At 38.4% G+C, this 13,843-nt stretch overlaps 2 protein-coding genes and 2 long non-coding RNA genes across 14 annotated transcripts; 2 read left to right on the plus strand and 2 right to left on the minus strand.

Moving 5' to 3' along the window:
• Positions 1-279: 279 nt before the first annotated feature.
• Positions 280-857, minus strand: LOC124204270. The gene is made up of 2 exons (XR_006878805.1): positions 766-857; positions 280-666 (listed from the first exon to the last, which is right to left on the minus strand). It is a non-coding gene; the product is annotated as an uncharacterized LOC124204270 (long non-coding RNA).
• Positions 858-5,350: 4,493 nt separating this feature from the next.
• LOC124204316 (trypsin alpha-3-like) lies at positions 5,351-7,410 on the plus strand. Its single transcript, XM_046601358.1, has 8 exons — positions 5,351-5,507; positions 5,612-5,684; positions 5,810-5,874; positions 5,990-6,075; positions 6,155-6,287; positions 6,418-6,802; positions 6,870-7,003; positions 7,093-7,410. The coding sequence occupies exons 6-8, from the start codon at positions 6,433-6,435 to the stop codon at positions 7,243-7,245; spliced, it is 657 nt and encodes a 218-aa protein (XP_046457314.1). The 5' UTR covers positions 5,351-5,507; positions 5,612-5,684; positions 5,810-5,874; positions 5,990-6,075; positions 6,155-6,287; positions 6,418-6,432; the 3' UTR covers positions 7,246-7,410.
• A 399-nt stretch (positions 7,411-7,809) lies between these two features.
• On the plus strand, positions 7,810-9,111 carry LOC124204218. Of its 2 annotated transcripts, none has more exons than XR_006878788.1 (7): positions 7,810-7,901; positions 7,991-8,123; positions 8,190-8,290; positions 8,383-8,483; positions 8,556-8,640; positions 8,714-8,846; positions 8,941-9,111. It is a non-coding gene; the product is annotated as an uncharacterized LOC124204218 (long non-coding RNA). The 2 variants fall into 2 exon arrangements; XR_006878789.1 differs by having other exon boundaries at positions 8,726-8,846.
• A 502-nt stretch (positions 9,112-9,613) lies between these two features.
• Positions 9,614-13,756, minus strand: LOC124206057 (chymotrypsinogen A-like). Of its 10 annotated transcripts, XM_046603678.1 has the most exons (13): positions 13,667-13,718; positions 13,536-13,586; positions 13,037-13,156; positions 12,809-12,949; positions 12,493-12,735; positions 11,668-12,052; positions 11,251-11,564; positions 11,083-11,177; positions 10,864-11,008; positions 10,561-10,708; positions 10,265-10,398; positions 10,049-10,127; positions 9,614-9,898 (listed from the first exon to the last, which is right to left on the minus strand). In XM_046603678.1, exons 6-13 carry the CDS (start codon positions 11,789-11,791, stop codon positions 9,816-9,818), a joined length of 1,122 nt encoding a protein of 373 aa, XP_046459634.1. In that variant the 5' UTR covers positions 11,792-12,052; positions 12,493-12,735; positions 12,809-12,949; positions 13,037-13,156; positions 13,536-13,586; positions 13,667-13,718; the 3' UTR covers positions 9,614-9,815. The 10 variants fall into 10 exon arrangements, with proteins under 10 accessions (XP_046459634.1, XP_046459636.1, XP_046459633.1 ...); XM_046603680.1 differs by lacking the exon at positions 13,536-13,586 and having other exon boundaries at positions 12,809-12,954; positions 13,667-13,756; XM_046603677.1 differs by lacking the exon at positions 13,536-13,586 and having other exon boundaries at positions 13,667-13,750.
• Positions 13,757-13,843: the final 87 nt, after the last annotated feature.

Here is a 13,843-nt window from a genome sequence, read left to right on the forward strand (position 1 = left end):
GATTACTTACATTTTTTGTTTAAGTCCGCTCTAATGTGCAACGGCCACGTCGTGCAAAAATATTGATTACTTAAACGCGTAAATTTAATTTCTCTTAGAAGAAACAAAAATATATAAATAACTTTGTTTAGAATCATAATCATTTACTATATGAACAAGGCTGTGCCGATCCAAATTTCGCTGGCGATTACGAGACGACTTGTGGCATTTTTCAGGAAATGGATTAATATACCTACATGACTAGCTAGCTAGCTAGCTCTATTCAGACGGAGCAACAAGTTTCGAAAGATTGCTTTTATTGGTCAATATTATAGATGAGCATTGTATTTGTAATGGAAACAGGTATTCAATGTGCAATTCCATAGGCTATATGCGATTTCTTATTGGTGCTCAATATTAAATGAAAATGATGGCGAAAAAAAAAACAAAATAAATATTCGGTTGATTGTTTAAAAACAAGATGATGAGTCAACCAAAAAGCCAACGGGAGAATCTGGAACTCATCCTGCCAGCAGGCTCAGCAGCACGACTCAATCGAACTAGACGGTAGTTAACGACGATGCTGGGCAGAGTTTCCGCGTAGTCCCAAATCTCGTGCTCATCGTTCTGGGCTTCGGTCAACAAAAATACGCCAGCGACAACCAACACGACAAGTACAAGAATTCCCTGTTGAATCAGAACATTTACAATTTAATAAAACTCTGCTGCTCTTTACTCTTTTAAAAGTAGTGATAATTATTTTGCATGGCTAAGCAAAAATATTACCTTATTGCTCATGATGAATCAAATCTTTTTTTGTCTTTTCTCTTATCTTCAGTTGCTGGCCTACTTATTTGCTCTTTGACAGTCGGATGGTGTTTGATGCCAAATAGCTTATCGAGCTTCGTATTTATACTATCTACCCGTTCGTACTGTATACCATCTAGAAGCACCCGATGCGTAATTCGACCCACAACTCCGGAATTTTCTAGCTCTGGCTAAAGGACGACGCTTGGGTTTTCCCATAGCCACAAATAGCTAGCAAAGTAGTATAGTAGCATACATGAATGAAACTCCGTACCAGAGGTAAACCATTTTATGCGTATCATGGTGGTCAGGCGGTGCATACTGCTTTTCGCTAGCTGCTGGAGGGTGTGGTGCTTTCGTTCTTCACGACTCGAAACTCGCCAGCTGAATCTGGTTCATGTTTGGCTTTGATAAAACCTGTTTATTTTATTTTTTATCAGGCAATGATTCACGTGTTTTATATTCTCACTCAATTTCCTGTTGTCTGTACTTCATACGTATCTATCTACTCTTCCTTCAGTCATGGATTTTCCCGAAAAATACCTTTGAGATAACTTGGGTGTAGGCTGCAAACTGCAAGCTATAAGCAACGAGTTTGATCCGCACATCACTGTTTTATTGAAATGGTAACTCAACAACAGGCGCCAATTCAAAGGCCCGGGAAAGCTGAAGGAAGTAGGATTTTTTCAAAGCAATTTCATCAACATTTTTTTCTATGTCCTTGAAGCGTCTCTAAATTATGCCATTCGTCGAGGTAAGGGGTCGTTAATTTTCCGACGGGATACAAAAAAAGGGGGGGTGTCAAATGTGACGTAACAGAGGTTTGGGTCAAAACTTTTCTTATTTTGTTTTTAACACTTAAAAAAAATATGTTGCTTTTGTGATGTCATTTTCCTGGAACGCGTTTTGCCTTTGTGATAAAATATGACGGGGGGGGGGGACACAATTGCCCAATTCAGTCAAACTTCACTAGAGAAAGTGTCGTCAACGTGAAAAGATGTGCAAAGTTGGGAAGTTGTTCATTTAACCGATACGGCTGTTAGTTAATTTATCATTTACAAACTATGATGTTTCTAATAAAATGTCCGTCTGTCGTAGACCAACAGTGAAGTTATCCATAGTCACTTCGTTAATGTGAAATCTCAAATGCCAACCGTTTCGAGTAAAAATCGCATGGGCAGCCATTGTGGATGGACACGGATCACAGATAACACGACAAGCCTTCAAATACATCCGTAAGAATTATCCCATTAAAAGTGAAAAAAAAAAATGCTACGAGTTAGCCTATTTTGATTGTTTTATCGAAACCACTTTGTTGTCAGTGTATTTTGCTTGGGAAAATTTTACGGGATGTCGTGTTATTTTCACTAAGATTATTGCTGCTTGTAATTTTATATTGTCACATTTGGTTCAGTCACTTGACTAGAAATAGGTCGGCACCATTTTGATGTCATTCGATCCAATCCATTGCTGGAAATCTATCGAAATTTGAACGTAATAAATGGTGTACCCTTTTCTTTGGCATGGAAGTTGCAGTAAACGGTTTCCACCGATGTGTTTCCCATCACAGAAAATAGCCCGTTTGTTTTGTATCCGATTTGTTGCAGATCAGAACAGGATGTAGGAATTTTACCAATGTCCACTATTTCGCTCGTTCTAGCTGTTAGTAAAAAAAAGGGGGTAGGGCCTAATACATTTTCATACATCCTCCCATGTTTTGTTTAAATGCCTTTCAAGTCCGTCCTGTATTTTCTCTTATTTGATTAAAGTAGTAAAGTTACATAGCCAAAAAAGCCTTTTTAATGCGCTTTTGAACTTTGGTTTCAAGGTGACTTTTCCCAACATCCTGTGGTGCTGAAAATGATCGGCATTTTGGTTTGCTACTTTGCTTCTTTATTTTCCTATATACTCCATTCCCCCGTTTTGACTGGAACAAAAAGAGGCGGAATCCCCGCATAAAGATGAAAAGGCCCGACTCCCGTATTTCTAGTATAGTGTTGTCTTTCTTTTCTGCCGTTCATATCTTCTCCTCTTTTCCAATCAGCAGCCGCATTTATCGAAGCAAAAATTCTATCCTCATGGAAGGTTTGTCCATTTATTTTCGAATTGAAATTTGTTTGTATCAAATGGTTTGTTTGTCATTCAAAACGTCAAGGTTAAGGGTAAATGTCTCCCCTTCATCGCTCATAATTAAATGTGAAATCCAACAGCAATTGTATAAGATTCATGATAAACCGATGCGATTCCGAAATCTTGACCGTTGGCATCAGATAAGCTTGATGGAAACGTAACATGCCAATATTGAACGCAACGACGATGATTGTTTAAACTTTCTTGCCATTGACTTAATATTCCAGGTGGGTATACAGGAAGCCCCCAGAATAAGTATATAAGGTCTGACTACTCATTTCTCCGACGAGAATCTCTATATCGCATAGACCAGTTGCGTGAATATACGTAAAAGATCAGCATACCATTTATAGGTCGAAAAATTGTATGATTCATAATGTTTGCATCACAATTACTTTAGATATACAGTGCCAAGCTTTGTTAGCAACCATTGCCTTTAAATCCTAATCCAGCCAATGTTTGAATGCTGCTCCTGTACGCAGCCTGGCATAGTATAAACATGCATGGTATAGAGATGTAGTGGGAATTAACTGTGTATCTCTTCTACGGGGGGTATAGTCTTGAACTTTTTGAAAAACTGAGTGGTATGGTGACTGAGTGGCTTGATGATGGCCAGTCATAAAACACTCTGGGCCCAGGTGAATTAGATTCCTATGGAACACTTCCGTAATTGCATTTTCATTACCTGCAGATTTATCCCCTGCTCCTTGCTTTTCTTGTAAACATATTCCTTTTTTTAGGAAACTAAAAATTTTCGTTTGTCCACAATCCGTCACAATCTCTCGTGCCGGTCATTTACAGCGGTAGCACTCGAGTAAAACGGTCAAACAAGTCAGTCCCACGTCTTACAGTAATAATCGATCTGGCTTATTGTTTACCTTGAACTGATGTTTATCTCAAGTTGTTTTCTGTTAAATGCTGCAGTGTAGATGTGTGAGTAAGAGTTAGACATGCATAGTTAACTGGTTATATTATATCGAAAGGTTACCGGTAGCAGGAATCGAAATCGGGACCTTTCTTGTCATCACAAGATTCCATAACCATTTTAGCATGATCATACCATCCCATAATTGCACATCCGGTTTGAACTATATCCGGAAACTTTAGGGAATTTTTACCCTGTTCTAATCTTACCTATTTGGCATGGTTCTACTAATTGGTATAACTTCTGCTGTCACGCTGGAGTCTCGTGTTTCAATTCAGTTTTGGACGTAAGAATAAAATTTTTCAGAGAGTAGAAATGTGTCATGCATTGCAGTTATACGTAATATCTTAGCAACCTATTGTCCTGGTATTGTGAATGGTCTCATGTTAACGTATTGTTGCATTTTTCCAAGTGGCAAAATATAGCTGTAGTCACGGTTGAATAACTTATTCAACATGAAAGGATCCTCCGCTAACGCACATTTCGTTACTATTCATCATATGGTGAGCGATGCTGATTCGGGTAACGACTTCTGCTCAGAAAAAATTAATTAATTCAATTCTGTTCATTTCATACTGATGCGGAAGGCGATCGAATCGTTGAATGGAGAAAGCGGCAATCGACAAAGGATTTCCTGTCATGGTAATTTCTAATTTGCCTGTTTTTTTTTTCTTCTCGATTATAGGGACTTTTAGATTTTAGACGGCAATGCACGAATCAAATTATTAACAGATTATTGCTTGACCAGGAAACTTGATTATGGGAGTATCTTGAAAATTATAGTGTGGAAGTGGATAGGATAAAGTCATCAAGAAAATGAATTAACGGAAATTTAGTTTCAAGAGAAGGACGACATCCGGAAGAATCCTCAATCCAACTTGTATTGTTATTGGCTGCAGTTGAGGCACTGTTGCTATGAGGTACGTGCGTCACTCTGGCTTCTGTGCAACATATGTGTTCGATAAGATCATCAACAGTTTTTTTTTAATTTCGATTCAGTTTATCTAGCTTCTTCCAAAAAACACAAAGCGCCTATGCGTGCTCATACAGTAAACTGTGCGTGCGATACAGATCTCCGATGGTATCTACATCAAATTGCGTGTTGAAAACACCTGCTTGTTATTGAAGGGGAGCATACAAAGTTCCGTTTCCCATCGTTTTCTGTTTCCAACCGGATCTTTTGTTGCATAACAAACTGGGTTACAGAGTATCTGTATTTCGTTTAGTCCCCAAGTTATTTTTTTAAATGTTGTTGTTGTTGCATCATAGCAAGTGTTCATAAAAGCTGCTCAGCGTCATTGCTGGTTAGTCCCAATGTCCCAATGCACCCTTCTGTTTTTGAAACGAACGTTTCCTATCGCAGCAATCTTCATCGCATGTTTACAGAGAAGTTGCGCCATATCCCTGTCACAATTTATAAAGAAACGGTTCAATAATCCCAAAACGAAACGACATGTGCATTGTTGACAACGGGTGACAATATTTAAAAAAAATAAATAAATAAAATGGTTAGGATACCTAACCATATCATCAGAACAACTGTGAGAAAATTTCGTATAAAAAAGCTCATTTTATTAACGTGATCATCAGTTGAGAGCCATCGCTATTACTTGACACTCGTCCCGCTCAGCAATATACGTCGTCCACGATGCGCTTCACTTTATCGGTAATAGAAATTTAAATATTTGTTTGTTTTGTCTTTGTGAGTACATTGTAGAACATAAGATATGCCGTACAAACAATCGTTGTATTTTTGTTTAAATTTTATAGGCCCTCAGCTTTTTTGTTCTCGTTGGGTTCGTGCATTCCAATTCACTTCCGAACCTATTTCAACGTAACAGTGGTAAGACTTATACATATTAGTATATTACATGCTAAGTTTTGTGTAAAGAGCCAAGGGTCTTTTCAATTTTTATGTCGAGTAATTAAAAATGCGCTATGATAAAATGTTGATTTGATTTCGAGAAGCTGATCAGCCGACCATTTCAATCGTCGGTTGAGTCCCGGCGGCCGCTGGTGAATTTCCTTATTTGGTAACTCAATTTAATTTTAATCTTTTTTAATAGTTTAAACTTTAATGAATCTCTTTTAGTTTACGACTCGGTTCTTCACATTCAAATTGTTTGTTTGTTTGTTTTTTGTTTTCAGACTGTTTTGAGCTTGGGCCAATACCTTTGTGGTGGATCCCTGATTGGACAGTCCCACATCCTGACTGCGGCTCATTGCGTTGAAAGGTAAAATCTAGCAACTTAGGCAAGGCTCATTTTAATAAGTACTTAACTTTTAATTTTACAATTATTTTTGTGTGACCAGTTTTACTGCCGCTGACGTGAGCACATTCTTTGCGGACATCAACACGTTGTCAATCAACGGCGGCGGAACTGGCTCTGTCTTTAGGGGAGTGAAGAAATTCATCATTCATCCCTCATACAATGCCAACACACAAGTAAGGAGCCCTATTAGCGGCTACCATTTGCAATGCTTTTAGAAGTGCACTTATCAGTTGACATAAACTAAACTCCTTTCTACTCATCCTGCGTAATATATAACAAACCTATGCGAATAAATTATTACAGGATAACGATGTCGCTATGCTGATATTGAATTCGCCAGTTACAACTGTCAAGTTTGTTGCTCTACCATCTGATAACGCAACAACTCTTGCTCCAACCACTTTAAAAACAACAACAACGTTGAAGTCTAACGCAACAACTGCCAAACTCACTACTACAACTCCTAAACCCACAACAACGACTCCTAAGCCAACCACAGCCAAAACTGTGACGACGGTCAAAGCAACGGTATCCACCACCAAAATGCCTTGCTCGTGTACGTGTGCACCAACTACCAAACCTGTGGTCGTCAACGGAAAAACCACCAAAAAACCTGCACTTCTAAGAGCTTTCAGTACTTATTCGAATCAGTTGGCCACCGTTGCCGGATGGGGAACAACATCTTCAGGTAAATATTGTTTAGGTTATTGAAATATGTTTGACGTGTCTGATCGTGATTACGTTGGAATCAAAAGGAGGAAGCCTTTCGAGCGTACTGCTGAAAGCAAACGTCACTATTCAAGACAATACAGTTTGCGCTTCGCAATACGGAAATTTCGTTGGCGCTGACATGTTGTGCGCCTCTGCTCCTGGTAAAGATACCTGCCAGGTAAATAATCAATTTTTCCAAGAAAATTTACGTTTTCCCTCCTTTGTTTTATAAGTAAATTATTTCCATTCTGAATGATTATCCTGAAGGGTGACAGTGGTGGCCCGATCCTTGTTAACGGAGTCCAAGTTGGCATCACCTCCTTCGGCAATGGATGTGCTGATCCTAAATATGCCGGTGTCTACACCAGAGTCTCGACTTACCTTGGCTGGATTCAGACCACCATGGCCAATAATCCATAAAAATAATTGGCTATAGACACTGTCATTATGTTCGTTTTAGACAACTGAACGGTTCAACTATCGGTCCATCGGTTGCCAAAATGTTTATGGATTTCATATGTTACGGGATTTTTTATTACTGCCTGGGAATAAAATAAAGCATAATACATTTTATTGGTCGAATAATAACGTTTCGTTTTAAAAATGTATTTCTTTATCTTAGCTCCGTCCTTCCTTTATTGTGTTGCCATTCTATCCTTTTTAAAAGTGTTGTGATTGAACAGCTTTTTTATGCATTTTCTAAAAAAGCAACAAACAGACTATCTTCGTCCGAGCGCATACGAATTGAAGTATCTATCCCGACGTCACGACTAAGCACACGTTCAAGGTTCCATTGCATTCTCAAGAGTGACTTGACGGCTTAGATATTCCTATTAGCTAGACCTTATTGTAAGAATGTCTCGTTTTTCTATCGTTCTCCAATAGTTGAGCGCGTTCGCTGTGCAAGTTCGGTGTGATGGGTGTGATCGTCATCATAGATTTTGTCTAAAAAATAGAGTAGTTTATATGTCATTCGCTAGATGGCGTTAAAAACGTTTTATGATGTTTTCATCATTTTCTGGTTTTTCTGTGTTAGTTTCTCTCCAAAGTTTATGTTTAATTAAATTAATTAAATGGTAAAAAACAAAGTGAATGTCACTGACATATAAATGAATTTGTTTTGCCTTTTAATACTACTAATTTACATGTATTTTTTTTTAATTAGACTTCCAAGTGCACACAGAAAGCTTTGTGCATTCCATTTCCATGCATCATGTAAGAAATGAAACATCATGGAATTCACCTTCATTACATCATTACATTATATAAATCTTCTGCTGTAAATTTCCTGCACGAAGGTACAACATTTCCCAAAGTCACATTACTAAAATTTCTATTCAACACTGTTTCCACCGATTTGACAGGTGTATCACTATTCCTATGGAATGGAATAACATCTAAACCAAAAAAAAAATCTCCAAATCTGCCTACTACATACGTTAATAAGAATTCACACAATATTTCTGTGAGTACAGAATAAGCAAAGATTTAAATATTTGTCATACCCCATATATGGCCTCAGCTCTAAACTATACATTGTCTTTGGAATATCTGTAGGTCAAGAAAGGAAATTTAAAGTTGTGATAATGTGTCACCCAGTGTCACCAACTTCAGCAAGTAGGCTATTCCTATTCTTATGTGAAGCCAGTTCTTACAGTGTGAGTTTCTTTTGTCTAATTTGATTGTGATTCCTTAATGCATTATGTTTAATCTGTCGTTTTGTTTTCCAGTATAATCGTCCTGGGTTTCGTTAGCATTGCGCCTTTCTTTATCGGAAATTTTTTCCCGTTGTCAACGTTACTCAATGGTGTACATGTGAGTTATTGTTAATTTAAAAGTTTCTTTTATTCAGTTGAGGATGTGTGTGTATGTTTCAATCCTCTCCTAGTCTCATTTATAGTTCACCAACATATGACTTCAAGTCTTCGACAAGGAGATGTAAACTTGTGTGGCGATGGCAAACGAAATTTAATCGACGACTCATTCAAACAACGTACAACGTGGAACATCGCTCAGTAAATGTGAGTTTATTCATTTACAAGTTTCTTATACTGAGTTCAAGAAAGTTTATTGTATTTTAATCCTTTCCCTTTTTTTCAATCTTATTATTTATAGTGCACCAACAGATTACTTTGACAAGGAGACGCAAAACGAAAATCGACGACTCATATCACCGTGGAACATCTTTGGTATTATTGTTTTGTTAGTTAACCCGTTGGCTGCCACGCCTTTGTTCTCCCCTTGTAGCTCCTTAGCACGGGCCGCGCTGTTCGGTCTCGTGGTTTACATGCCGCGGGATCGGAGAGTCGCACCAGCCCAAGATTCGCCGCAAGGCGCCTGTTAGGCAGTGCACCATAGGGACTTCCCCCTTGTCGATACGGTGATGGATTCTAGAGGCGTGCATTCCATCTTCTCCTGTCACCGTGTCAGCCCGGACTTGTCAGCAATGGCAAGTCCCACCTTGGTCATGGATCCTTCAGACATGGCGCGTAGAGTAGTAGAAGAACAACCTACGGGTTGTATGGCGTGGCAGCCAACGGGTTAACTTAAGTGTATTTATGTATGTATGTATTTATGTATGTATGATTTGTGTGATTGTAAAATGTGGCGGAATTGTGGGTGGAGGTGGGCAACAAAATACAATTCCATTTTAATCTGTTTTTTTATGTGTATTTATCGTTTACTATTTCTACCAATGATAATTAACTATTAATAACAAAATGCATCAACATTCTCTTTAGGAGCAGAATGAATCAAAAGGTAAGTAAATATTTTTTCTTACGCAAACAACGGAACCAGACCCCAATTTTATAACAAAATTCTTAAGACCATAATTAAGAAACCAATTACACGCCAACTTTTTGACAAAAAAGTAATAAGAATCAATTTTGTGTTGGTCTTAATGTGGGTTTCGGAATGATCGTAATCTATATCTGTGTCGCCTGGGCTTCGGAAAATTAGCTGGTAGCTGGCTGGTAGCAAACTGGCGCTTAGTTTTTCATGTAAGTGTTAATCCAATTCCTAAAAAAAGCCACATTGGCGTAAACAGCAGGAAATGACGGATCCGCACAGCCTGCATAGCAAATAGATAAATGTCGAAAACAAAATTTAATGAGAAATATTACTGAATACTAATGCAAACTAGGGCACATGTTACACCGCGTTTAAAAAAGGGAGAAAAAAATCACAAGAACATCTCATCTCACAGTAGATGATAGCCTACCGATTCCAAAGCTGACAATGCCGGCCTGTTTCCAAGATCCGTTTGGGTTTTGAACGACAATTGGCTCACCACCATCTTTCTAAAAAAAAAAAAAATTTGGCTAATTAGTATATTGGTAAACATGAGTTTGGTAATTCGCGTGTGTGGAAAGTAACAAGTACATATATTTGTACATATTTTGTCAAGTTCAGGTTAAGTTGTAAAATGTCTTCTTACAGTGCAAGGGCCTTTTCCATCAGCTGCTGCACAGAAATGCTGGGGCCTGATAAAGTTTTCATATGGAATATTACAGGCAGCGTTGGAAATAATCTTGACAGTTGCTTGTTGCAGAGTATCGGATAAGGGTCCATCTAGAACAAAAATAAACACCGTGAGGCGTGAACCGATAGAATTAATGCAATGTAGAAATGTGAATAATGCGACTAAGAATCTTTTTTCGAGTCGCGCTTCATTTTTTACTTTAAATATCACTAAGGACACTACTTTTAAAATAATCAACTACGTCTTAATACCAGATGTTAAATATCCCCATCCCAGGACGGCACCATCTAGGCCGATGAATTGATCAACGGCGTTATTAAATGGTGGCAAACAAACGGGTGAAATGGCAGCCGAGTAAACGATGTCTGGGGCTACTGTCAAGACGGCAATGTTATTGACCTGCAACAAACCAACGTAAAATCAATAGACAGATAGCGCAACAGATATACAGTTGCTTCAGTGTGTTCACGTCATTCAATTTAAATAAGGTAAAGTTAATTAAACAATTATCTATATGAAGATCAAAACTGTCAAAACAGACTCGCAATACTCACTGCTGTATTTGTATTGAAAGCATTGTGGTAGACAACGCGAGTGACTCTCCTGGTCATCTGTGCGTCGTTGTTCGTGTCTGGGAGAATTCCCTGGACGTGCATGCCAAGGCTCACAGTCATTGTCGAAATGTCGTACGTCGATAGTCTGAAATGAAATCGGCAATTTATTAGAATCACCCAACCAATAGATTTAATCTTCCTTCAAATGAAATGTCTTACTCGTTCACGCAGTGAGCCGCTGTAAGGATTCTCGTCGGGGAAATTATTGTTCCTCCGCAAAACACACCGGTAAATCCTGCTTTCCTCAGACCCACCTGAAATATAAATTGAACAAAAAAAGCCAACAATCGTCGCTACGTTGTAAAATTTAAATGTTCAAAAACTTACGATAAACGGCCACGAATTAGGGGTGGCTTCCGATCCACCGACAACGCCGACTGTTGGGGTTTTACGTTTCGGTGGTGAAGCAGGTCCGACACCACAGGCAATTTTCTGCTGCTTAGAATCAGATGAAGTTGCTGTAACGTTTTCAACATCAGAGAAGCTGCTGGCCGGCTTGTAGAGCGGATAAGGCCATAACGGAAAGTTGGGGTATGGCTGGGAAGAGAGGCCAATGTACGGATTAACTGCATACGTCATCGGGACTGGTGCAAGATTTCCAAAGTTGCGACTTGCAAAATTGCTGGGTCCCACACCGTCAACTGCACATAATTTGCATAACAGGAACGTCACACAACAACTTACGATTTGAAAAAATTTAACGAAGAAATAATTGTATACGAATTTTAAATTAAATAGTCGAACCTTCAATGACGACGGCATCGTTCGTTTGATAAATGCGGCTGCTGGCCGGACAGACGGAGAATAGAAGAAGATGAAGAGCAGCAAAGAAGAAACCTGCTAGATGTTGGAGTAATGACATTCTCATCACCTTAAAGTTTGAAGGCGTCTGAATTTTTCTTCTCGAGTCTCGTTCCTTTTATTCCGGGATCGCAAATATTGAGAAAACGCCCTAAAATCTCCTCAGGGAATGGGCACTAACGTTGTTGAATTCTTTCTGATTTTGCCATATATTTCTTGTTTTAACGGTGACTAACGAAGAGTGAAATGGGAAGAGCGATAGGGAATTTCTCAAATGTTTCCTTTTTCTTGTCACATTTGAGTCCTTATTTCAAACTTCCGTTTTGATCTAACCGATAAAAAAAAGAAAATATTAATTTAAACATAAAAATGAAGATGTAGACGCGTAAATTTTAGTCGTGGTCTACATAACTAGTCCGACGTTCAAAACTTTTTTCATCCATCCCCTTCTGTTCAACGGTTGAAAAACATGAATGCTCCTCAAGACTCGACATTGATAAATGGTGCACACGCTTGCGGGCAAAGCACATTATTTTCATACATATGATCGAAGAAAATATCTGATTTAGCTTTTCCTTATTTGTGCTATGAACTGCCAGGATCAACCTTGAAGGTCCCATATACAAACATCTGTAAATGACAGTCTTAACCGGTTCAAGTTGCGATGCTTATATTCACCACAGGATAAAAACTGCAGAATTCAAACACAAAACGAAAGCAGATTCTTGATTAAATTTTAAAGGCGAAGCAAAGTTCAGAATAGCTTACGCAGAAAGTTTCCTCTCTAACTGTTGTCGATGTCGCCTCCGTCACATGCATTGACACTGTCGTAGTCTACGGATTCGGCCGGATAATGGTCTCTTTAGCCTCGGTTTTCGGCGTAGACGAAGCGGATGAAACTGGTGGCCTGGCCGGTGGAATGCTCCTATTGCGGACACTTTCCCGGATTATTTGTCTTCCTGCGTGAAAGGCTCTGGCTGATTAGTGATTCTCTAGTGAATTGCTCAAATGCTATACACATAAAAATAAATAAACATTCATTTGTTATTCGAACCCTTGACATATCATTGTGGATTAAGTTTACCTTCTTGATTACAAGTATCTCAACGTAGATCTAGGACGAACGTTTTGGCATCTAGGCGCAAGAAAGTTGCCTATTACTAGTTAGGACGATCGATTGAGAAGAGACTATTTCCGGTTGGCGTGGATTACCGGAATCTAGAGGCTATACTAATTGGACGGTAACATAGAATAAAAAAAGGTTTTCAATCCATTCAATTCAGTTCAAATTTCCGGAAAATGTTTTCCTTACCTGTAGCATAGGGCCAGGAAGGTCAACTGGACTATTAGACTTGATCTACTGGATGAGAGGTAATTCAGTTGGGATATTGATCCCAGACATCTGCTCCAGATTATTGTGTGACAGCTTCACCTGGTAACAAGCTTTGCAGTTAATTAGATCCAACAAAACAAAAATTTTCAATAAATGGAAAAAATTAAAAAAATACACTCTAAAATATTTAAATTTAAAAAATAAACATTTTTAGGAAAGATGATCTAGGCATCTTAGATGCCATTGCCATTTAACTTATATTCTAGGTAACTAATATAAGTTAAAATAACCGCAGAGCTTTCATAGACTGCTGATGGACCATTAATTTGACACTCAGAGCAACTTTACTCAAATAATACTGTTACTAATAAATGTTTACTATGAAGTTTTCAATAGTTCTCCAATAATAACTACAACTATTAAAATGTCATGTTCACAAAAAGTATGTGTAAAAATTCGCACTTGACGTTCAACTTACACCAGGGGTATGGAGAGGATCTCTCCATGCCCATGCTTACACCAACTACAACTAATTTAAGAGAACGTAGATGATCAACAGATGAATCATAAAATGTGGCCACTTAAACATCTAAAGGTCACTTTTGTTACCCAGTCTGAATAATGAAAATAACAGAAAACGGACTAGACATCACACACCAAGATTCAAGAAGATTGAATCGTGAATGACAGCACTCAGCAGCCATCTTGATAGTACAGAGTTGCCAATTTATTTCATTAGACGCAATCGGCAAAGACCAAAGACCAAAGCACCAAAGCACCAAAGGT

This window comes from Daphnia pulex, chromosome 10 (genome assembly GCF_021134715.1).
Source record: "Daphnia pulex isolate KAP4 chromosome 10, ASM2113471v1".
Taxonomy (NCBI): domain Eukaryota; kingdom Metazoa; phylum Arthropoda; class Branchiopoda; order Diplostraca; family Daphniidae; genus Daphnia; species Daphnia pulex.